Source organism: Melopsittacus undulatus, chromosome 1 (genome assembly GCF_012275295.1).
Source record: "Melopsittacus undulatus isolate bMelUnd1 chromosome 1, bMelUnd1.mat.Z, whole genome shotgun sequence".
Classification (NCBI taxonomy): domain Eukaryota; kingdom Metazoa; phylum Chordata; class Aves; order Psittaciformes; family Psittaculidae; genus Melopsittacus; species Melopsittacus undulatus.
In genome coordinates, this window is record NC_047527.1 from 72,925,782 (window position 1) to 72,952,230 (window position 26,449).

The window sequence follows — 26,449 nt, forward strand, 5'->3', positions numbered from 1 at the left end:
TGATGAAAATACCTGTGCAGTATTTACATTTAAATTCTCTCTTGGAGATGTAGAACATCAAAAAATACTCATTTCATTTGGGTAGCACTGTATATCACAAACACACTTTGTGAGTCAAGCAGAATAATTTCTATGCAAAGGTGGCAACAGCAAGAAAACAAGATAGGAGAATGTGGTTATTTTGATATTAAACCTATAGGTGCATATTTGAATGCAATTTCAGATACAGCATACCCTCAGATTCTCAACTGCTAATCAAACAGGTAATTCACTAGTGCACACCTAAGGCTATTAACTAATCCTGTAAGTGACACTGCTGAATATAAAAAAAAAAATATTCCCTATATTGATAGCAACATTATCCTACACATCAAGAAAGCATTTCCTTACTGAGAACCATAGTTGTAAAAGCTTTTGGAAGCAATATATCTGATCCCTGAATAGCCTGATTGGACAGATGGGATTCATGTAATCTGGTACTATATTCCAAGTATGCAATTTAAATAAGTTATTCCTATTATTAATTAATTCAGTGATTTCTATTTTTTTCTAGGCTATATTTATCAGCCAAATCATCTAGCTATGCAGATACATGAGAGAGTTTTATATCACCTGTCACAAATATATATTGCATCTTGGTAGAGTGCTTGACTTTTTCTTTTATTCATACAGTCACTGGAAAACAAATGTCTTTGCATGAGATAACTGTTAATATAGTATAATGCAAGCTCACATCTAAGGAAGCCACAGGTTATTTTTCTTCAGTGAAGGTGAAATATACTGTGTAATTTTATATCAATTTCAAGACATGGTGTCTTTTATTCAGAACTTGCCTTCTTTTCCTTTTTTCTTAAATTAAATTTCTTAAATTATGTCAAATAAAAGCAGAAGCTGTTACCTAAACTATTCATTTCATCGTGGTATGAAAGCTCTTCCTTTCCAGATACCTTTTTATTTTCTTTTATTTAATTTAAAATGATCCTTGACTAGCTTAAATGAATAATCTGAGGGCATCTGAGGGTATTCCTGCTGTGATGTATAGACCTGCATGAAACAGAATGACAGCCTGAGACTGCCTAGACAGCACCTGCAAATATTACATGTGGCTTGTTCACTGTAATGGAGACAGTGACCCCCAATACTTTCTACTTATTTTTCAATGGACTAGAGTAAGCATTACAAATGCTATGTATTTGAAACTGCCATCTGCCATCAATCTATAGATGGCTGAGAAAACAGAGACTGAGGTGACATGCAGGAATGTCACTATGTTCCACAAACGCAGTGACCATGGCTGTACTATAAGAATTTGGATGTAAAGGGATAAGCAGGGAAGATGGGAAAGGGCAGAAATAATATAATAGACAATATTAGATTTGATCACAGTTGAGCTGGACAGTGTAATTATAACTAAGGTATATAATTTCCATAGAGATTATTTACTCACAGGCTGCCATCCTAAATCTCTAGGAATTTCAAGGAACATCCTAAGTACCCTTTTTATTTTTCCTAGAACTTTTCCTTCTCAGCGGCAGAAGATGAAGCATCATGGTTAAATAAGATCAAAGGAGTGGGCATTTACTGCTTGAGTTTTTACAAGACCTAAATAGAGCTCTGTGGTTTCTTTCATCTTTCTTTAAAGTTGCTTAGCAACACAGCACCATCTGGGTTGGTTTGGTTTTTTTTTCCTCCTTTTTTTCCTTTTGTCATGGAGTCCTTAATGTTATTTCTGCTTCTTACAGGAGGAAAATAAAACAGCTGCAAGGAAAGCTCCAGTCCTTACAGTTTCTTTACATAACAGTTCTGTAGAGCTGTTGAACAAAAGAAAGTCATTAAAGGAGTTCCACAATGAAAGATACAAGGAATCTTTACCTTTTCTGGCAATTACTGAGGTGGGTCCCTTCGGGAGGAAAGCACCCTTCAGCTAGAAGGGTGCCTCAAACAATGTTCTTTTCTTTGTAGTAAAGCAAACAGGTTTTTGCCTGCTGGCTGTTGTTGCTGTTAATAAATATTTCTTCAGTATAATGAAAAAAACCAACCAACCAACCAAACACAGGGAGGAGGATATACTGGGGAGAAAATGTACACAAATAGGATCTCCTGAGGACATGACAAAACATCCACAATACTGAAGAATTTCCAAGAGACAAGTAAGTAAACTGGATACCCTGCTATGCACTTTGGGGTTTACTAGGAAATTGAAGGAACTAAGTGTGGGCAGGCAACACACTGACCTCACCTGCTTTCATGAGAACACAGGTGGAGATTGCAAGCTCTTTCCATATACTGTCTGGTCTCATTTCAAGTTTAAACAACAAAAAACATCTTTGGTTTTTTTTTGGTGTATGCCTTTGGGTTTATAACTTTTCATGTTGATCTTTTTGAAAGTGCAGCAAAAGAGAGTAAAAAAGATGAGAGAGCAGTCTTTTCTATATCCATGAAGGAGTATAAATAGATCGGTTGTCCATTCCAACCACAGAAATGCTGTTGTTGTGCTTCCCAGTGGCTGAGTTGCAGTTAGATCCAGGGGCACTGGGTGTTGGACAGCCTATAGACCCAAGAGATTACTGCTCCTTTTCAGAGACTTGGGGATCATTCCATTTCATACTACTTAACTCTATTGCTTCTTCTTGATCCTGTGGGGTACTGCTGCAGGTTTCTTGGAAAAGAAAAAATTTTATGTTGTAGTTTCCAAAAGCAAAGTTTTGTTTCTGTGGTGCTACAGATAACATTTACTCAGAAAAGTAATACTCAATGAAACAGTCTGCAGTGAAGGAAGGGAAGACAAATTAATTCTTCTAAGGAAAGTACAATGACAAAATGTATGGATAAACACAGGTTTAGGCCTATAACTGAGACTCTAAGTTAGAAAAGCAACAGCTGCTTCTAAATGGCAGTTCAGCCCTCTGCTCACTGGCTACAGAAGCAGCCTAGACAGATCAATGTATATGGAGAGATGGGCTTCATCAGCCTGAGAGGCAAGTTATGTTGGGAACAGTTTCTGTATGTTTCTTTAAACATATCCCTGTTCCCATGTAGCCAAGTATGACTGCAAGGAAAAAAAAAAAAAAAGCAATAATGAAGGAAAAAACAAACAAGCAATAATTTGCTTTAGGGATGCATATATAACTTTAACAGTCTTCCAGGGAGTTTTGTATATCTGAAACTATTGTTATTAGCACATTCAGTGATATATGAATTTGTTCAGTTCTTCTCAGGCAAAACGTCACAACTAAACCAAACTTCTTCAAATAAGTTTGAAACCACTAGGATCCCAAAGTACTGCCATGAAGTAACAGAACTGCAAATCTAAGAGATGGCAACAGTCCTTCCCTTCTGATCCACCTCTGTGCTCTGAGGAGAAGAGGGAACAGAAACTCCTGTAGGTCATGTTACTCAATGGCATTCATGCAGCTATGCTTTAAACTCCTACTTAAGGCACATGAGCCAAGTGTCCCTCTGTGCAAAAGAATAAAAGAAAAGGCAACAAGAAACAGAATGAAAGAAAAATAAAGCAAAAGGACCTGAAGAAATACACCCCTGGTCCTGAAGGAGCTGGCGAATGAAGTTGCTAAGCCACTGGCTATCATATTTGGAAAATCATGGCAGTCAGGTGAAGTTCCTGATGACTGGAAAAAGGGAAATAAAACACCCATTTTCAAGAAGGGGAATATAGACGACCCGGGGAATTACAGACCAGTCAGTTTCACCTCTGTGCCTGGCAAAATCTGGGAGCAGATTCTCCTGGAAGGCATGCTAGGGCACATGAAAAACAACAAGGTGCTTGGTGACAGCCAGCATGGCTTCACTAAGGGCAAATCCTGCCTGACCAATTTGGTGGCCTTCTATAATGGAGCTACAAAAGTGATGGACATGAGTGGAGCAGTTGACGTCATCTACCTGGACTTGTGCAAAGCGTTCGACACTCTCACATGACATCCTTGTCTCTAAATTGGAGTGTCATCAATTTGATAGGTGGACCACTCGGTGGATAAAGAACTGGCTGGATGGTCACACTCAAAGAGTTGTGGTCAATGGTTCAATGTCCAGCTGGAGATCAGTAATGAGTGGTGTCCCTCAGGGATTGGTGTTGGGACCGGTCTTGTTTAATATCTTTGTCGCTGACATGGACAATGGAATTGAGTGTGCCCTCAGCAAGTTTGCCGATGACACCAAGCTGTGTGGTTCTGTTGATACGCTGGAGGGGAGGAATGCCATCCACAAGGACCTTGACATAAGGATGATCAGGGGGCTTAAGCTCATCTAATACAAAGACAGGCTGAGAAAGTTGGGACTGTTCAGCCTGGAGAAGAGAAGGCTGCGTGGAGATCTCATAGCAGCCTTGTAGTGGGCCTACAAGGGTGCTAGAGAGGAACTCATTGTCTCAGGGACTGTAGTGATAGGACAAGGGGTAATGGGTTAAACCTAAACATGGGAAGTTCAGGTTGGATATAAGGAAGTGACATTGGAACTGGTTGCCCAAAGTGGTAAATACTCCTTCCCTGGCAGTGTTCAAGGCCAGGCTGGACGGAGTCTTGTGAGACATTGTCTAATGTGAGGCATCCCTGCCTATGGCAGCAGATTATCTTAAGGTCCTTTCCAACCCTAAACACTTTATGATTCTACAAATACTGTGAACTATAACAGGGTACCTTATGTTTGGTTGTTATTATTCTCAGGAAAACATTTTTTTTAGATAGTAAATATCTGTAATTTTTGTAAATTTGCAGTATTTACCATTCAAATAATGTTTCTCTTTATCATCTGTTTTTCTTCATAATGTATCTTGCAAGCCCCCAAGGATAACAAAACTTTAATATGTCTGATTATAGATGCCTTTCTTTTCATATTGATCACGTTAGTAACTCAAAGAAAATAGAAACATCAGTGAGTATTCACAGATCCTTTCCATAGTTATTGAAGCTCTTCAGTGCTTGCCAGCTCATCTCTATTCACCACATCTCTGAGCCATTAAAAAGGAGCTGAGGCACAGGGCCAAAGCATAATTTGCTAGTGCAAGACAACAGTGCAAATTCTCCTGCCCCTCAAAGTAGTTTAGCCACATAGAAACTGAGTACTGGGAACAGGCCTTACCCTACACTGACTCCCAAACTATAATTATTTGGGAGAGTGTTAGTCAAAGAAAAAACTGTATGAGGGATCATTCTGAAACTTGTACAATACAGACAAATCATATTCCTGGCCTTGGGTACAATTTCTAGCAATATTCTGGCACTGTTCCATTTACTATAATATACTGAGCCTTCAAATACCATGAAAAAAATAGTCTGCCCAGTGACTACTATCAACCTCCACATCAGTGGATCATTTACTTTGCTACAAGCTGTGGGAAAAATTTCACTGTTTGTCTCTTCTCTACAGACTCAAGAAAAATTTAACAGTAGCTGCTAAAGGCAGGTCCTTGATGGCTTCAGCATTTTTTTTAGGTTCTGGGATTCTGCAGCACCATAAATTACTGGCTATTAATATATTAGTAAGTATATTTAAAACAAGGCTGCAAGACACTTAACCAGACAGAAGCATCTTGTTGCACTCAGTGATCGCTCCATAGGCTTTTTCACTGTGTCATTTCTTCAGAGCACTTACTATATTCTGGGGTGACATTGAACCCAGATTCTAATTCATTTAGAAGCAAAAAGTCCTACTGACTTTCAGCATGACCTAAGCACTGATCAGTATGTTTCTCCATAACTCATCTTTCTCAGCAGTTTACATCACAGGGAGTTGATCCTGTCTGCAATAAGTAGAACAGGGAGCAAAGAACCTGAGCCTGCACTAGCAGGAAAGCTTCTGTATGGCTGCCATCTCGCCCCTTCCTATTAACCAGAAGATTTCTGAAATGCTCATTATTGGACTGAAACTAAAAGGTTCTGTGCCAGCAAAGAGCAAGTAAAACTGTCCTTAGACTGAGGGAGCTCAGGTAAATCTTAGAAAGCATCAAAGTCTTTGTTGCATCTTTGTTTCTAGTACTATGGCCATTACTCTCAAGTCAAGGCCAGAACAAAATCTCTTCACATGCATCAGCCTTTCTGTCTGCACCTCACTTATTTACATGGGCAAGAACGAACTGTGCAGAGTCCGTGTTTTTCTCCCTAATGCTCAGGCTAGCAATAAGGGCCTGATATGTTTACTCCTACTCAGTCCCTGCAACTCCATTTACAGCCTAGTCCCTATGAGGAGGGTGCAGTCAATACCACAATGAGACTCACACATGTTCCAATCTTTCTCAAAAACATCTGCAAGGGCTGTGTGATCAAAACCCAACAGGGACATTTTAGAAACTCACTTATATAGCATAGGTAAGACTGACATTATATAGCCGTCCTAAATATAGCTCTACAGAAAATGAAATCCAGTCTGCAGCACACTAGTTAACAAGAAGGCTGAATATTGATCCAGCCATGGGTTCTCTTTCTAGCTGCTCTCCCCTGTGCCACTACTGTGAGGTCTGCTAAGGTTGTACTCATGGGCCTGGAGAAAAGGCTCTTCACTCATGCATTACTTATGTTTCTCCTTTGTTTATGAGGTGTTAACAAATGTCAACCTAATAGATATTCACATTTATGCACCAATTTAACTTTCTGCAATTTTCATTAAAAATTAAGAGAACTGAATTTCATCAGTATGGCTCTCTAATAAAAATTTATTCCCTTTCTACAAATTTATAATCAGAGTTAATTTATGGATAAGCCTTATTCTGTAATCATTTTTTACTTTCCCATGTCTTAAGGAAAGAAAAATAGTCAATTACATCTACTGCTTGCAATGTTTTCCCTTTAGATTTATCTGAGATCTGACTTAGGCCCTTACATTTCTTCTTAATTACTGGCAAACAGTTCTGCAGTTGAGGAACTTTGTGATTCATTGCAGGCTATCATACATCTAAATACTTTGTTAAGCTCTACATCTTTATTCAATTTTGCTTTGCACTAAAAAGAACAATGCAACTTGTCTCTGAAGAAAGTTATTAGATATATTAGGACATCCCTTCTTGCTTCAGAAAGGCTTGCCACACTTTATACCAATTGATCTTTAAAAATATTTTCAAATTCAGACATAGCCAAAAAGTGAGTATTTTTATAAAAACACAATTTCAAGTTCTGCCTAACAACTTCATGTATTTTTAGTTTTGGGTTCTGGTTACCTCATAAACAACAACGGCTTCTATAACAAATTATGTCTGTGTAACTTTGTGTTTTACTTGTTGCAACAATTTCCTTTGAAAAAAAAAAACCAACAGTCTACCAGCTGTAGAGCTAATTAAAAATACTACTTCTGAAAACCTTTAACTTATTTAAGAAAAAAACAAATCAAGACGACATTCAATTTAAGAATCAATAGCAAGAGATGAACTACAAATCTGACCCCACTTTATAGACAATCTGGGCCCATTTAATGAATGTACTTCTGTTTCTACAGTATGGTAATACAATCACGTATCTCAGTGCTTGTGAGCAGACCTGTTAGCTATTACTACACTACTCACCCATTTCAAAGGAAGCTGAAAACAGTGTCTGACAGGGGGCTGCCCTTCATAAGGGAAGAAGAAACCACGAGGAGGTGCTATGCTCTAGCTTGTTTCAACTAGGGTGTGCATCCCTGGGGAGGTTTGCACATGTTAGTAGAGTGGTCTCCTAAGTCTCTGACCTACTGCATTACTGTCAGCCTTCACATTTTTTCACAGATGAACAGTTCAGCCACATGAAACAGAATTGTTTATAATTTTATTATTCAAGAAAAGCAAGATGTTATGATTTCAGTTTGGGAATTAATGGATTAGAGCATGCACCAGGGCTGTGGAAATGTGGAGATTTAGGCCACAATTCTATAATTTTCTGTCAACTGTTGGTTCTCTGCTGATTCCCCTCCACCTCTCTCTCACACTGTTTGGTGTAGAAAACATGGTCACCCTTCACTCACTATGCCTCTAGGCTCAGAAAGAATCCATCCCCTTCATCTCCTCAGATGCTTACACTGCCAGATGGAGAAGCTACACAATGAGCATCTAAAGGATGCAGCAAAAAATTTTCACCAGAAAGTGCTGGCTTTTTCTGCCCAATTGTCTCTTTCAAAACCGCAATGTCTCAAAGGACATTCACCCAGACCAAAACAGGGATTCCCAACTAAACTTCCCTTTGGCTCTGCCCTACCAGCAGGAGAGACAGAGGCCTTAATGCCTCAGGAGGCTGCCTGAGGCATTCAAGTTGCCAAGCGATCCTACCGTTCCCAGTAGGAATCCATAAAACTGCAGAAAAGTTAACTTTCACTGAACAAACAGAACACATACAGAGCTGCTGCATTTGTGGAATATCTGCCAAAACATATTCTTCAGGTCCAATTCAAGATGGAAGTGTTTTTGAAGAAACTGTATATTCCTGAAAGGGAAGCCCTGTCTTCTGCACAGATGTACTGCTTAAATTCTGATGCAGAGAATGGTCAGTCACTGTCAAAGGGCTTAAAAAGCTTAGGAAAAGCATTGTGATTTTAAGATTAGACAAAATACATTAAACAAATATATCTATGGTTTAGGGAACACAGTTTAACTTGTAACCATATATATAGACAGATAAATACACACACATATGTTTTACTATGATAATGTACTTATGTAGTATGTATATTTCCATAGTGATCCTTCAGGTCCACACTTAAGTAAATGCCAAAAGCTCCACGTGTCCACTACTAAAATATGCTGCACTGTTATACATAATTAATACAATTAAAGATGCATGAATGCTTATTTCTAAATTTACTTGAGTCTCATTGTCCTCCTTCCTCTCTTTTGTTTCTTAACTTGAATTTTTTCCTCTTGTTCCAATTGCAACCTTCTTTTGTTCATGTTTTCTTTTCTACCCTTCTCCTTTCTACCATAAAGCCTCTGCAAAGCTCAAAAGCTCTTGAATTTGGATGTGTTTTATAAAAAGTGGGGGGTGACCAAAATTTTTTCCAAAAAAATGTTTAAGATACCAAAAAAATTATAATCCAAAGTAGTTTCTTGGAAAAATATATTCTATTTGCAATCATTTTCAAAGAACCATAAAACAACATTCAAAGAAGGAGAAGCTCAAGATTCCAACAATCTTTAAAGGCCTACTTCAGTTACTATCTAGTTGGTGATCAGTCCTGAACATTGTTTGCTGGAGGCTCTACACTGAGAAGCTTGCATAAATTTAATGCCAACAACTACCGTGATGAAAATGATACTTTGAATTTAAATAAAGACTAGGCCAGATTTCTCAAGTCTCACCAGATTTCTTATGTCTTTTTTCTTCTTAAATTTACTCAATAAAATTGTATTTTTACAGTCTAAGTCTCACAAGTGAAAAAAGACATAGCTGTTAAAATTGTTGACGATAAACTGATATACATCACATGGGAATCTTACCTAAATTCACTTATATTATAAAGGTAAATTTGAGCTGTGATTTATTAAAAAAAAAACAACCAACAAAACCCAAATCCACCAATTAAAAAACCCCAAACAACCAAATTAGCTATTTCAAGATATAGCCTTGAAGATGAGTTATTTTCACATACTACTCTCTTTACCTCTTACCTGGACAAGGCAAAATGTTGCATTCCTGGTACTCTAGAGATGGGCCAAGGCAAGGAAGTCCTCCATACTTGGGCTCAGGATTGCTGCAGACCCGTTTGCGATTCCGTATACCTCTGCTGCAGTCACGACTGCACTGAGACCATGGCGACCAGGGTGACCAGGCACCATTGATGGTATGAGCAGAGTATCGTCCAGAACGCAAGAAGTCCCCTGACAATCCTAGTAAAATAAGGATTAAAAAACAATACTGAATTAAAACGGTATTTCACCTCAAAACAACCTTTTCCACTTCGAATTTACTCCTATGCTTCTAACAGGATTATTACCAGGAGTGTCTTGTCCTTTAGTCTCACAATCCAAACCTTTGTTTAACCTCAAGAATCAATTCCATAATAAAAATTTCACAATCCCTTGCACAGAACTACAGTGAAGACTTGGATCCAACTCATTACTTAAAGCTTTATAAGCCGTATTGACTGAACTAAAGTCAATTTACTCCGCCTGAGGATGATAAAAGTTCTCTCTCTCTTGCACAGGAATTGTCATCTGAAATACTCCAAATACACTGTAGAGGTATTACTGCCTCTGTTTTCGAGGAAAAAGTTGGCACAGAAGAGAGGAATGAGCTGCCTGTGACCACTCGTTGAGCCAGTTCCTCTTGGTCACACTGCACGATTCTGTCCACTTAATTTACTCAGCCTGCGCTTGTGCCCAGAGGCTCATGGTTGTCCTTGAAAGTAATGCACTGTATTTATCCTAACCATAATCAACCTTTAGATAGTGTATAGCAATAATTCCACAAAGTCTAGTAAGACTTCCCTTTTGTGTAGAGCAATGTTTTGCCACTTTAAAAAATAGTTTATTTTCCACTGAGTTGAAGTGTTCTACACCACATATAGATGGTTTCATATATGCTTATGAAACCAATCCAGCACATGATAGAATACACCTTAGTTAAAATAACCATCTGGCAAGTGGAAAACATCTTTTCTAAGTGAGTTTAGTACTAAGAAAAGGCATTAAACAGTGGTGGAAGTTGAAGTCTGCTATCTATCAGTGAAAGGAGAACACACAGAATCTAGTTCTCAGCATACAACCAATATGCCTGGATGTAGCTCCAGGAGAAGTTCTAATAATCTGCAATTAATTTGAGTATCTTTGTTGCTTTCAGTCTTGATCCCACATAAAAGTATACCTCAACTGTATTCAGCACAACACTGAACTCACTCTTGAGCTGTAGCATTACCTGTAAGCACCACTACTAAGCATCTCCAGAAATACTACTGGGATTTCCTACTGTTGCCAAAGCTGCTCAAACTTCCCCAGTGGAAACTGCAAACTATGCTCAGTGGGCCACTAACTGCTGCTTTTATTACAAGCACTTACTTAAGTAGTTGTGATGAGAGAAGGTGCTGTGAATGGTACTTAAGACAGCCAAGGATGTGCCTGCCTGCTTCTGCAAGAGCTTCAGTATTGCTAATATAAGTACACACAAACAGTATCATCAACAGTGGAGAAACGCAGGGGATTGTTAGCAGCTTAAACTGCAGCACAAATTCTCATTCTTAAGAAATTTCTTTATGCCCTACCCACAAGCACAGGCACTGTGGGAGTATCAAAGGGAGCTAAAGAAATTGAAGATGTACTGATTCACATACTGGAAACAGCTACAAGTAATATTGTGAAGAGTCTGTCCAGTAGGAGTTCTGGTCTGAACAGGACCAATACGATAGATAACCAGAATGGAGGATCCCCTTATTTGCAGTGTCCAGTACTGAAAAAATTACACCCTATTTCTACCTGTGGTTATGGCATTAGTGATAATTTTTAACTTCTGCCCTAATAAGTACACTACAACATCCCAAAGTAGACAAGGATTTGCATATTTTTATTCAATAACTGGCAACATTAGAATGATGATGCAGCAATACAAAAACACATCTAATAAGAAACTGTTGAAAAAGAAAACAGGAGAATAGCAATATAAAAATCACTAAAAATGGATAAAATCTTTCAGTGATTATAGAGACTATAGAGACTATCTATTTCTCTCCTGCTGAGCCAGATTCTACTACACAGATATTAAAAGCAGCATTTCAAGAATCATGGCATACACTCACATCCAAAAAGGGAACGAGTACAAAGAAACAATATGGGAATTATGAATACAGGGCCAATTTCCAGCTCTTTAAGACCATTATTTTGCAATATCACTTTGCTCATGGAAATGCCCAGGTTATGCAGTGGCTGTCAGACTTAATAGTGGTCTTCCAGTACCTAAAGGGGGCCTACAAGAAATCTGGAGAGGCACTTTTTACAAGGGCATTTAGTGATAGAACAAGGAGAAATGGCTTTATGCTGAAAGAGGGGAGATTTAGATTAGATATAAGGAAGGAGTTCTTCAATATGAGAGTGGTGAGACACTGTAACAGGTTGCCTAGAGAAGCTGCAGATGCCCCTTTCCTGCAAGTGTTCAAGGCCAGGCAGGATGGGGCTTTGAGCAACCTGGTCTAGTGGAAGGTTTCAGGGGTTGGAACCAGGTAATTTTCAAGGTCCCTTTCAACCCAAACCATTTTATGATTCTATGAAAACAAAAGTAATTTTTTATACCAGAATTTCTAATGCAGATATTTTTAGTTATTAAATTAACCACAATGCAAACAATGGGAAAAGTGTTATTTGAAGCAGATCGCCAGTTATTTTCTTTCTAAAACAATGCAGTGTGCATCACTGAATACCGATACTAGGATATTCTGAAGATTTTTGCAGGAAAGGTGTAGCTTTTTCAGGAAAAGGTGTGATCTTATTTGCCATTGTAATGTTAGATTCCTTGTGATTTAAATTGGGGAGTAGGGAGGGGAATTTTCTAAGGGAAAGCTATGAGGTACTTTAGCTCTGAAATAATTTTTAAAGAATCTTTTCAGTGTGGAATTTGGTCTGCAGCAAGTGTTCTCCTATGCTTTCTTCTTTTCAAAGCACTAAAAAAATCAGTACAAGGAGCAGCCTTTCCACCGTTTTACAGTAACTCATACAGTGCTCATAGAGGGGCTTTTAGAATTTTCTTTTCAGATGGAAACTGCACAGTAAAAGATTAACATTTTGCCACTAATGACATTAAAATAGCAAGATCAGTTTACGTTCTGGAAGTACAGTACTACATATTCCTTGAACAACCTTGTAGCCTTCTACAATGAGGTGACTAGTTTCATGGACGAAGAGAGAACAATGGATGTTACTTAGCTTTAGTAAGGGTCCTGATACTGACTGCAAGAACTTCCTAACAGACAAATCCACAAAGCACTAGCTAGATAAATGGACAGTGTGGTGGATCAAAAACTGGCTGAACAACTTGGCCCAGAGGGTTGTGGTCAGTCATACAAAGTACAGCTGCAGAAAAGTCACTAGTGATGTCTGCCAGGGGTCAGTATTGGGTCCAATCCTGTTTAACTCCACCATTAATTACCTGGACAAGTTGGCTAATGATATAAAACAGGGAGGAGTGGCTGATACACAAGGGGGTTGTGCCATAATCCGACTAGGCAGAGAGGAACCTCTTTGAGCTCAACAGGAAAATGTGAAGTCTTGCATCTGCAGAGGAACAACCCCATGCAACAGTAGTTTGTGGCCATTTAGAAAGCAGCTCTGCAGAGAAGGATCTTGAGGTTCTGGTGCATGCAAGCTGACTATGAACCAGCAATGTGTCCTTGTGGCAAAGGTGGCCAACAGCTTCCTGGGCTGCATTGGGAAGAACCTTGCTAGTAGGTCAAGAGAGGTGACCCTTCCCATCTTTTCAGTATTGGTGAGATCCTATCTCAAGTGCTGGGCGCAGTTCTGGGCCCTCCAGTACAAGGAAAATATGGACTTACTGAAGAAAACCCAGGGCAGGACCAAAGGATAATTAAGGGACTGCAGCATCTTTCATATGAGAAAAGGCATAGGGAGACAGGACTCTTTGACCTTGAGAAGAGAAGATTCAGGGGGATCTCATTAGGGTGCATAAATACCAGATGTGGGAGAATAAGGGGCTCTTCTCCGTAATACCCACCACAGGACAAGAGGCAATGGGCACAAATTAAAACACACAAAATTCCATCTGAACACAAAAGAAGAGAAACTAAGCAGGTGGTTCTCTCCTTCAGATACATTAAGGAAAACAATAAGAAAGATTTTGTTTCAGAAGATGGTAAGGCACAGAATGGCTGCCTCTGAAGACAAAACTCTAAACAGGACCTTTGCAGAAAACACACTGTGTAAGTATCTCATCAGTGCAGCCTCTTCATTTCTGCAAAAAATGTAAACATCTTGTCCATGGACAATGCAAAAAAAAAGTGCAACGTGAACAAAATGACTGGACATAAACACAGCAGCAGATACAATATGAAATAGATATGATACTAGAGAATAAATCTAAGAGAAAAGAATCCATAGTTGAAAATTAATGAGACAGCATTCTGTAACAAACCCCTTCAGTTTCAGGACCTTGTGCTTCTGGGGCATTTTCACTGCGTAAAATTCACATCATCCTGTTTTTAAATAAAAGTTGTTCAATATTCTCTATAGCTAATATTTCACAAGGGCACCCTGCAACAACTTTTTAGTATTAGAATATTGATACTCTCATGTGCTACTTAAAAAGCCAATACAGAATATGAATCTGCAGGGTGAATTTGCCTAGCATTATACCAGCATGGCGAAAATCCAATAAATCATACACATATATACATACACACAAATACATGCTTATACATATGCATGTATTATAAATAGATAAACACATGTACATATATACCCATGCATATACATATACATACAAAAAAGAAGACTTGTGGTCTAATCATCTTATGTCTGCAGAGCTCTTGTAACTGTCCATACAAAGACTGTTGCAAACAGAAAATCCAACTAGCCCTTTCCTTTGTTTTGGCCAACTGATATGTAGTGTGTAGTAACTTGTAAGATATGGAAAACAGATGGGGAATAAGAATCATTGAGTCCTACATCTAAGAAGTCCTTATTTTGTTTGATATGGTCATTACCTGAGGTGGTGGTGGGGATGGGGGTCAGAGATGGATAATACAAAACTAAAAGAAAAAATTACCCTCTAGAATTTCTTCAAGAAAAAGTTCAGAAAGTAAATGGCTATACAGAACCAAGTCCTATCTGTCTCACAGTTTACACTAAACTCGACAGGATAAGTTATAAATGTAAAAGCATTGTAATCTTTCAGATCAAGCTGCATGAAAGTATGAAAACTCCCACTTTTCTCATTGATCTGTGGTGCTCTTGCCACCTCTGTTTGTGATTTTAGGTCACTTCCTGATTACTCCACATCTGTGTCCAAGAAGAGAAAACAGAGTGTGCCACCCAACAGAAAACAACATTAAGCCTCCTGTATTTCTCAGCTTTTTGCCCCCAAGATGAAAATACCTGGCTAAAACAGCCTGCAACGGCTAACACCCTTGTCTTGGTAACAGCAAATGTCTAGTTTACACACCACCTAAGCTCTCCTTTTTAATGTCTATCTACAGAAATAGTTGTGAATATTCTAAAAGAATGATCTGTCATAGCATAGTCAGTGAACTAATGAACAGTTTTCCCAAGACAGACAAAACAGCTGTGAATCAAATACATATGTGGCCTTCATGACAGGTTCATCAGTCAAATGTTTTAAACTAAATCATTCTCAGAAAGCCCATGACTGACTTAAAGCCCTGTGAATGACTAGAATGTATGAGGTTTGCTTGCAGTTTACCAACAGGCTTATTTTCAGTTGTTTAGAAGTCATACTCAATTAATAAACTGCTGCATACAGAGGCTAGAAAAAGGGAATTTGAATACTTAATCCCAGGACAATTTAAAATAGGCAGCTGTGCTTCCCTAAAGCAAAAATTTCCACAAGTAACAACAAGTATTGCAAAAACTGCAGTAAAATCAATCGCAGGGATTTTGTGGACAAAAGAACCATCAACTTCTAAGACCAGAGAAGACAGAAGATATCAAATGATGACTCAATGGAAGACTATTCTCTCATTTTAAGTGCCTAAGCTCTGTTCAGTAGGGATAAAATTACAGAGAAATAAGCACTGCTTCATTGCTGACTTACTTACTTATCCCAGTATACCTAGCAAGCATATATAACAGAAAAAAATTGTCTCATTAAGTTACAAAATTCTGCTTCAAATCAAAATGATTTGATAATTTCTAAGTAATTTTTAGGGTTTTTCTTTATTGAATTTGAGTAATCTTGTAATTCCACAAGAAATTAATCATGTTCAGAGATACATTAACATGAAAGTCACCTGCCCTGACTAGTACAGAAGAAAGAACCTGCCTTTGCAAATGGCTGTAATAATACCTTAATTGGCTTGATTTTTCTTGAAGACGGCAACATTCCTAGCTGAGTTCAATTAATTTACCTTAAAAGTGAGGCTCTAATAAAGCATATATATCTATAATAATTCTCTAGTCTAGCCTGTAGCTAAGAAAGAAGTAGCAATATCTGATAAATTAGAGTCCTTGACTGATTTATGCCTTACGTTCTCATGTTCAAACCTAACAAACCTACAGAGTCAGTATGTTTAATGTAGATACTTAATGTTTCATAAGCACCCATTAAAGCATATGGTGATATAATTTCAAGACTTTTAATCTGGACTGTACAGACATTCACATTAAGATGTGCAACAATGTACACTCTCTCAGTTGACTTGAAATAGCTGTGCCTTTCCTATCGGAGCTCTATATGAAAACCAGAGGCAAAGAATGAAATCCTCTTAACAAAACTTTAAAACAGAAAAGCACAAACACAGTGTGCAAATACTACTGCTTGGTTAATTGAGATAGAAATCTTACCACACTCAGGAGGAGTCTAGTGGGTTTCTGGCAAGAAGTTGTTCCACCTCTAATCTCAGACTGCAAAGAAAGTTTGCTTTGCTAGCATCTGACAGTGAAACATGATTCTGTTTTACATTGCATGACTGTAGTTGAACAGTGGGAGATTATCGGCAATGAGAACATTTCTAACAAATGGCTTTCTCTGCAAAGAACAGAGAACTGATCTTTGCAGAACACATCTCTGGTAATGAGGTATTCCAAGCACGCTGTACCAGAATTAATCTTCCTATAAAAGCCAGCAAATTGCTACAGTTCAACATGGAGATAAAGAATGTTTCACAGTATCCAGGCTCTGGTCAGGCGGAAGTAAGTTATGATGCTTCCTTGCTATCTAGCCAGAAATTGTGAAGGTGCCTGCCAAAATTCATGGTTTCTCATTCTCATGAAATCCTCCTGTTCAAAAAGCTACAGCTATGCTACACGGTTCATGTATTTCTTTCCCATGAAATCAAGGAGCAGCAGATGGGTGGCATGTTGACCTAAATCCAAACCTGGGAGCAGGGAAGTGCTCCTGAATCCTGTAGTTTAGAGGAAATCAGTAAGTTTCATCACATCAGCAAATCAAAACAGTAATCCCCCTGCAAATGTTCCACCCCATACTATTCTGACATCCATAATCAGAAAATGCCTCTGCAAACAGGCTCAAAGTAAAATGTTGCCAAAGGAGACGTAACAGTAATTCTTTTAAACATAAGCATATTGGTTAATGCAGCCACTAGGAATGCCAATTTTACTTTTCATTTCAGAATAATTAAGGATAAATTAATGATAAAGTTATGAGAGAGCTCACTAGAAAGAAGGGACAGATGTATAATAGTTTCTGCCCTGTTGACTATTCAGTATAAAGTATTTAAATATTCAATAGTTTGGGGTTAGTCAGCAAAAATGCTTCTCCCAGACGAACATTCCAATTACTGTGCAATAGGGTCACTCCCATATATTGGTCCAATGATTATTTCCGAATGAAGCAAAGTACCAGCTTCAGCAAGATGCAACAAATCACCTAAAATACCAGGAAATTCAGGAATGTCATGTTCAGAAGTGAAAGCAATATCTTCAAGCTAATCAGGCAAAGAAAGCACCTGAACCCACTCCCTTGCCTCTCGCACTCGCAATGCTTTATTTCACAAAATGTAGGTATGTTACTTCTGACTGTATTCTGTCAGAAAGAGTCAGTTTATGCATCCAGCTCCAGGAGAGGACTTATGATTATGACTTCAGAACTGAAAAAGGTGTCTCCGTGCTTAATTTTCTTGCAGCAATGTGATTTAGGGGAAACTGGCTCTTGCACTGGTTTGTCCTACTAACCTGCTCTCTAAGTCGGTTTCATATAGTCCATTGTTAAGTTCTGATATTTCAGCTGTCAGACAAGAATATATCTAGATTCTTCTGTAGATAGAGTTGTAGATTCTAATTGTGATAACTCTCCGAATTCTGTACTATAGGGTAGTGAAAATGTTCTCTTTTTAATTTAATCTCATGAAATTTTAAAAAGGTATCATAAATGTCAAAATGATGAAAGACAGCATAAAAGCAGCAAAACCATCCAAAAGTCTTATTTAGGACAAGAAAGACAGCTTATACAAGTAATCCTAGCAGAGTAACATCTCTGCTAAACAGTAGTTTGAAACATAATTTGGATGAAAACAGGAGAATAGCAGGAACACTTGTTACAGGGGTTGCTCCTTGCCAAAATCTGCCTTGCTATTCACACCCAAAAAAACAAAACATTGGAGGCTGTAGATTGCCTGCAATGGGAATGACATAGAGTATGAAACTAAATCTCATCTGGAGTATCACAGGTTTTGTTTTATTATTATTTCATGCAGTTCTTTACTATGCATTTCATTAAAAAATTACTAACATCTTGCCCTATCCAAAAAGACACAGATGTCAAGTGAACCAATAAAGGGTGATCATCAATCACTATGAAGGGCATGGGGGAAGCTTCTAGCATCTTCTCACTGAAGGCACCCCTGCAGCCCCCCCCCGCTACCAAAACCTTGCCATGTAAGCCCAGCGCAGGCAGCACAGACAGGAAATGCTTAACACTGATTTTCACACAAGTAAGTCTGAAAAAATACTGAGAATGAGAAAGGCCAAGGACTCAGAAATCGTTCTGTCTTTGCGGCTTGAGATAAGCCAAACGCCTTCAGTTACACTTTTTTTTTCAGCTAACCTGGGTGTTGTGAAGATACAAAAAGCTTCATAAGTGAAAGCAGGTTTATAAATTTTAAAATATAATAATTAAAACCAGTATTTCATGAGATTATATAATTAAATGTAATACTTAAAAAGAAATGCTGATACATAATTAAACTTGGATAATTAATGAAATGCATTAATAAGAGTGTCAGATATTCTTCTAGTATTTTTTATATATACATATATACATTTTTTTCAAAACTATGTATTACTGATAGGGAAAGAACAAAATTCTGAAGAAAAATAATTCTAATTTAAAGTCATCTAAAGGTGAAAAGATTTTGAAGGAGTTCAGTTTTCCATCTCAGAAATAAACAGAACTTTAAATCACTACCAATGGCACAACATAAACTTATTATAACAGAAATTATCTAGTTCATAAACTCCTTATTTAAACACTTGCATGAATCTTACAGTTGTTATTTCAGAATTACTAAGTGAAAAGTTCTCAGCATCAATACTACATATTCTAGCTAAATATTTATCAAATACCTTAATGTTGCACAAGTTCTTCCCCAGTAAAAAGCTGAGAGTATAAGGAGGTGAAAGAGTCCTTCAAGAACCGGGCTGCCATGTAATGGCTCACAGATTATTGTAAATAATAGTAAAGTAACCTGGCAAATAACACAACTGGTGTAAAAGACCCTTGATTAGTGTGAATGATGAAACTACGTCCAGAAGAAATATAGATTCCCAGTTGTGAATCACTATTACCTATTTTTCGTTATCAGTTCTGTTACACAAAACATCAGCAAGCAAAAACTTCCACTCTGTGCTGAAAATGGAACTGCAGATACCTTGCTAGCAGGAGGCATCATTCGGCCACTTTAGCTTTTCTTACCATCTGTCGAGCATCCACTGGTGCCATCACTGGAACAATAACGCATTTCAATCCTTTGCCTTCCCACCTCTAGCAAATTTGGGTCAGGCAAGCGCGCTTTGCAGGTGTATCGGAAGCGTTGTTCATAGTGGCCACCATTGTCTGAAATATTGACTGGGGTCCAAGGCGTCCAAGGAGTTGTCTTTTTTAACTCTGGGCAGGCATTGGTGTTACAAGGCTGATATTCCTGACAGAAAAATGTTCATCATTAATATTATCATTAAATATGACTTAAAAAATCCCAAAACCCTCATAACAAACAAAAATAACCAATAGAATAAAACAGTTTTTGATATTTTTTCCAGCATTTCCAGTAGAAGTGACCATCAATAAGCTTTTAATTCCAATCTCAAACTAAAGTGGCTTTTTCTGCTTCTAGGCAAGCACAGTATCACACTCCTGAAAGCAATAACTGTACAAATTAAATCTATTACATCCATAAAAACAGTAAGCTGAATGCTATATATACCATGATAAAGTGCATCTTTTATAAATTAACAGCTCCAAATAAGGTGCAGCTAAATATGTTAAAGCTGTTAAGTAAGAGAAATTCTGATAAACTGCAAGTACAAGACACAAACTAGCAAATAATTCCTTGGTAAAACCCAGTGGCATATGGATAAGCAAAGCACTGTTCATTTTGCATACTGCTTATGCATTAAAGGGGAAAATGGACAAAAAATGTTTCCTATTAAAGAACCTGGCTCCCCAAGGTGCATGTTACCTCCAGCACAGCAAAACCTATAATCAGAAGTAAATTCTCTATGGACTGACAGCCATCAAGAGGACTAGATCACACATAAGAAAAGCAGATTGGTCAATATTCCCAAGCCCCACAATATATGGCTTCATTCATTTCCCACACCACAATACGCTTCATCTGATGCAAGTGCTTTGTAAACTACACAGGTGAAATGAAACAAACACTAAATATGAGAATTAATTCATGCTGACAAACTACTAAAGGCAAAAAGACTTCAGTCTTCAGAGGTACAATGTTTAAATAATCTCTCTGCCTTTGATCTCTAGAATGATACACAGTGGAGGGTACCTTCTGAAAAGGAGCCTACTAAAGTTTGTAATTCCAGCAAATATTAAAAATATGGATACAGTAAAAGTAAGTTTTATCATTCATAGTACAACCTCCTTCTTCTATAACCCCTACCCAAACTGATACCACCATTTTGCAAAAAGCAATAGATTACCTGCTCCTGTCATTCCCATGGTAATAATAACCTTTTTATCTCATACTTTCCCCAGTTCACTACCACTTCTCTTAGATAGTCTAACTTATTAATACATCCAATTAGGCTGAGAGTAATTCCTCTATATTTTGTTTTAAAGTCTGTGGTGCTATTTCAGATCTAAAAGGTGATTCTCTGCCTGAAAGCTTTTGTAATGTTTTCCATCTATTAGAGTTGGAAGAAAAGATTCTTCCACAGAAACCCTTGCCCCACTAGCAAAGCAAGACACCGCATAACCTATGGATATGTTCAGGACTGGTTTCATAGTTTTGTGGTACTTCAGCCAAGAAAGAGTTCTTAGTTCAAATATTTCAGCTGGACTACTGCTTGCTTCTCCAGGCTATGCAAGGTCTCTTCCCACAGTGGTGGCCATGAGTCATATCCAGGGTCATCTATGAAAGGGGATCCCTTTAGAGCAAAGAGGACTTGATCAACCTGTCCAGGACCTGACATTCAGCCCTGAATGCTTTTTTTTTGGATCAGAAGACAGCAAAGAACAAACAATCAGGTCTTGTGTACAGAGGGGAAAGTAATTTGCCCTCTAGGCAACTGTTTAAATAATGTATATTTTAGACTGAAGACAGAACTCATAAGCCTTAACTTATCTTTGCAGCACATGAGGTGTAAAAAGGAAATCATAAAATTAAGAGATCCCACCAACAGCCATAACCACCCTGTTTGCTTTCCCAAGCGGGTGTTCATGCCCAACATGCAGTCCCCTCCAGAGGCTGGATCACAGTGCATCTTTTAGCAGGAGCACTGTTTCTTTGCCTCTCTCTTTCTTCTTTTTTTTTAAAACAAAGATGTCTAGCACTGGTGAGTCTATCACCTCCCCACATCAGCTGTTATACTATTTACTAACCCTCAAAGCTAGCAAATTGCAAGATAATTCAAGGCTGCATTTCCCCTTTAATTTAATTTTCTGGTCACTGAATTTTGCTGTGCTTTTATCAGTGATACTGAAAGTGTTCCTTGTCCCATACGTACAAACAAATTTTTCATGCCCAAGTACCAGTACATATGGTAAACTAAGCTGAACTTCTTAAAGCTACATGTGATTTAAAACCTGATCTCCAGGTCCTGTGCATCCCTATGTCTTCCTTATGTCCCATTTCCTTATTTCCCTTAAGACTGGACACCAAAATTTGACTTGGCAATCTAGAAGCAGTTTAATCAATACAGCATTCAGAGGCGATTTAATACACACATTATTGTGTTAGTGCGGTTTTCTTCCACAACACTCTACAAAGAGCTTAAGTAGACCTAATTATCTTTGATAATATATCCTTTAACTTACAGCTTTACAACTACATATAGTCTCCTATCCCACACAAAAGACTGGTGTTTGGCAATATTAAAATATATTTTATTAGCTTTTGCAATTATCTACCATATTATTTACTAACTCAACAATCTCTGTCATCTTCAAGCTTTATTGAAGATGGTTTATATCACTGTCTAGACTGTTGATAGAAACGTTAAGTGCTATTGACCCAAGAACTGATTCCAGGCAGACCTTGCTAGACACATTCCAGTCATTTATAACTGTGCATTAACACCACATTTTTCAGTTTGTCAGTGAGCCAGCTTTTAATCCATTTAACATTTGCCATATAATTCAGTTTTCCAAATCAAAGTATTTTCTGTTGCAAAGACAAATGTCTTGGAAAAATTCAATGAAAGTCAAGGAGAAGTGCTGTATCACTTTCAAACATCTTGAAACACAAGCTTTTTTTTAGTAGCATATAAAGAAAACATTCATAGCGATCTAAAGTTTCAGTTCTTCATTTGCTGTTGATTTCTGTAATGATATTTTACAATCAAAAATAAAAGCTGCTATAAATGTGAGGATACTGGATATGACATAGACAGGTGAGGGTCATATACAGCAGAATGTGTGAGATATGCAGTGAACCCTCTTTCAAATTAAAATTAGCAACAAAGGAAGAAGTTAATTGAGTGGCAATGTATTGAATGCTGCTTTGCTAATACATATGAAATGAACATGTCAGCTCACTTCTTTCTAGAAAGATAGACTACCAGTAATCAGCATGCTTCAGGATCTGTAGTCCCTCCTAACAGAGCGTATACTCATACATTGTTACATGAGCCAGAAAAGAAAGGTGATCCTTAAGAACATCTGCAGAAAGCATTTGTTAGCTTTTCCTTTCTTCTTGCTTGATGCATAGCTTATCATACATTGTTACATGAGCCAGAAAAGAAAGGTATGTCTTAAGAGCATCTGCAGAATCCATTTGTTAGCTTTTCCTTTCTTCTTGCTTGGTGCATAGCTTATAAGAAAGTTTGTCTGCTGTCATGTCTGTCTATTTGGTAACACTTATGAAAGGCTCAGAATGGCAAGGGAAACAAAAGTATATGCAGATTACCAGCATATATTTACAGCAATAAATAATCTCTCTTTGAGAAAATTCAGAGGAATAGGTGACCCTATGAAGCTCTGCACTAATAATGACCTGGCAGAGCCTGATGGCTTCTCTCACAGTGAGTGCTGTGCTGCTCTACCAACTACTGTGTCTGCCATAGAGGAATCAAAAATTGCATTGTGCTTGATGAAAGCATTGATTTGATCTGGCACTACAAAAGTCCAGTATAAATAGAACAGTGATCTGGTCTGAATGGTCTCAGATTTGGAAGTATAGGAGGGAAAAGGTGCAATTCAGACCACACATGGGTATATATATTTAGTATTGCTAGCATGAAGACATAGTCTGATTGGAAGGATTTGTCAGGGACTGAGAATATGGACTGCTCTTCTCTGCCTGGATTATCTACTTCTCACCTTGTTGTATGCTTGAACAATTTCTTAAGTGGGTGTCATAGTTTAACCCAGCAGGCAGCTAAATATCATACAGCCATTTGCATCCCAGTGGGATGGGGAATAGCACTGAAGAAAAGGAACTATAAATTAAAACCCTAACCAATGATTATGCTATTAACCAGACACCTTCCTTCTGTCTTTACTAATAATATCCTAATATTTATCTATAATGAAAAAAGAATATTACTATCATGTTTTTTATCAAGATTGATTTAGAATTATTTGGTTGTATTATGTTAGATAAGGACAACTAAAATGTTATTTCCAAAACATTTCAAACTGGAAGCAACCTGGTAAATAACGTAGAACTAAATTCTACTGTTTTCTCATGGAAAAAAAATGTAACAGACTTTTTCTTTTTTTACCTCTGCATTGCCATTTCAGTCTAATTCCTAAAAATTTTGAGAATCTCTGAGACATCCACTCCTAGTTGAAGTTTGATTTTAATTACCCAAACAGCATGATAGGCTGATACCTCCTTAGGAAACTAGTCTAAAAACTTACCTACACCTGAACTACAGTTTTATAAAGAACAGAATTTAGATAGAGTATTCCCATTTATATATCATGATTTATATTATGGAGGTATTTCTCTGAGCAAACTTATTTCTTTGATATATATAGCATGTCTATGTTGAATGCACTTCTTATGTTCTCATCTGTGTTTTTCTTTCTCATTTGTTAATGTGAGAGACTATCTTCACAGCTAAAGCAACATTAAGAGTCCATTTAAGTATTTTCAACCCAACAGCTATCTTTTATGATTTTAATATATCGTATTAGTTCTAAAATATTTTTTTTTGGAATCACCAAACGGTCCACTGAATAAAAAATACTTTAATTTTTTCACTTTTTGTTCAACATGATAAGCTTCAGTTTTTCTGGCCCAATATTTTTTTTTTTTCAGATAATAAGACAGTGATAGAAAAGAATGTTGCCAGCTCATAACTTGAGTGCTGTAGTATGTCACCTGGGACAAAACAGGACCGTAAGATGTAAGAATCTGAGTCTCTCAGCAATCTCCCATGCTTTGAGTTTGTCACAGCAATTTGTAGTTAAAGGAAAGGATAGCTGTCACATGCAATCAAAACAAAGGCCAAAATGCATGTAACAGTGTTATAAAACTGAGAGAAAACTAGTTCCCATTTAAAGGGGGCCTTGTTTACACATCAAAACATAAGTTTCCAGAAGGGCTAATATCCCCTAACCCTCTCCAAGAATCAAAATATGGATAACATTTATCTTGCAGTGGTTGAAAAACACATTCAGTAAAATCCCTAATTGAACTTGAAAAAATAAATGGTTCATTTATTTTAATTACAGAAATGTAAAATATTTTCTATTTATAAAAGTATTTTCAAAATAAAACAAACAAAAGACCAGTAATTCCCTGATCATGTTTCTACTCATTTTCACAGTTCAAAAAGCCACATTCTTCAGCCAAATACCATTAGATACACCTTACTTTATTGTCATTTCAGTGTTACAATACTATTTTAAGAGTATAACCTGAAAGAACACCCAAACACCAGTAAACCCAAGTCCTTAAGCAAAATCTTTTACACTGTAAATTTCACAGTTAAACTAACCCCAAAACATTGCTAAAATCCTTATTGTATCTGAGTCATGCAAAGACACATCTATATCCTATATCCTAGATTATAGGTAGTATTTTAGCTTCAGTTAACACCACTGGAAGTAGCTCTCCTGATCCTAGTGGAACCAGGACTTCAGAGACTATTGAGTGCAAATGTAATCCTGTAGTGCTGTAAGGCAAGGATAGGTAAGTTGTGTTCAGAATGGGTTTCTTAAAATATTTTGATGGATAGAGGGAGGAAAATAATTTTAGCCTTAGCAAAAGGAACAGATTTCTTCTGCAGCAAACAGGTATCTTTTTTTGCTGTAATACTGAGCACAAACTTTTGTTTCGATTTTGAGTGTGTTTAAACAAAAGAACTGGAAAATCTTCAATTCATGTAAAGGGGAATGTTAAAGGAAATAAAGACTGGATTTAGAACCATTTTCCCCAGAGGAGTCTGGGGCCTGTTGGGCAAGTCACCAGACTGGGACAGTCCAGAACTCAAATCCTTCCTATAGTCAACATAATTTTATTCAGATAAGGAAAGTTCCCACTTTCACCATCTCTTCATAAAACCATCAAGGTTTGATGTGAGGCAAGCTACCACTTTCCTCTTATTTTTTTCTCTACCAGCCATTTGTGTAACTCCACGATCAAACACTAGATTTTATGTCAAAGTAGTCAAACTTCTGTGAAGGAAATTGTTACAAAAAATTAAATCACTTAATTGTGAGTAGCATAACTGGCACAGGGCACAGGGTTAGTAGGAACACCTTCAGCTTCACCGCATCAAGCAGAACAGCTATAGAACGATGCATTGTAGATAATTTGGATTCTTCCAAGTGTAATCCATTTATAGACCTGTGTTACAATTAAACATCTTACTCAAATGCACCTAGCAAATGAAAGTGTTATGTGATACAAGACAGAGCAAATTTGTCAAGATCTGTAAATGGTTTGCTTTTTTTTGAATATCTGAATACATCAAGAACTTATGTGTATTTCTGCATACTTCTCATTGAGAAATGAAAAGTAATAAACACACAGTAAATGCACAGCAGCAGGTCTGCCTGCTGACAGATGAATTTGTACCAGTCTTCCAAGACTCCCTATTGTGATCCCAGTGCTACCACTAGAGGAGCCACTTCTACACCTTATGTGCAGAGCAGCCTGTAAACACAGCGCCCTTCCTTGAACCTCCACACTTGCATGTCAGACTACGAGCTCCCTGAAG

The 26,449-nt window shown here is 37.5% G+C and overlaps 1 protein-coding gene across 1 annotated transcript in view; it reads right to left on the reverse strand.

Moving 5' to 3' along the window:
- Nucleotides 1–26,449, reverse strand: part of SEMA5A (semaphorin 5A) — a 223,148-nt gene that overhangs the window by 19,170 nt on the left and 177,529 nt on the right. The window contains exons 15-16 of the mRNA XM_034062463.1: nt 19,515–19,740; nt 9,578–9,796 (exon numbers count right to left, since the gene is read on the reverse strand). Of these exons, the coding sequence (XP_033918354.1) occupies nt 9,578–9,796; nt 19,515–19,740 (445 nt within the window). The remainder of the gene's footprint in view (nt 1–9,577; nt 9,797–19,514; nt 19,741–26,449) is intronic.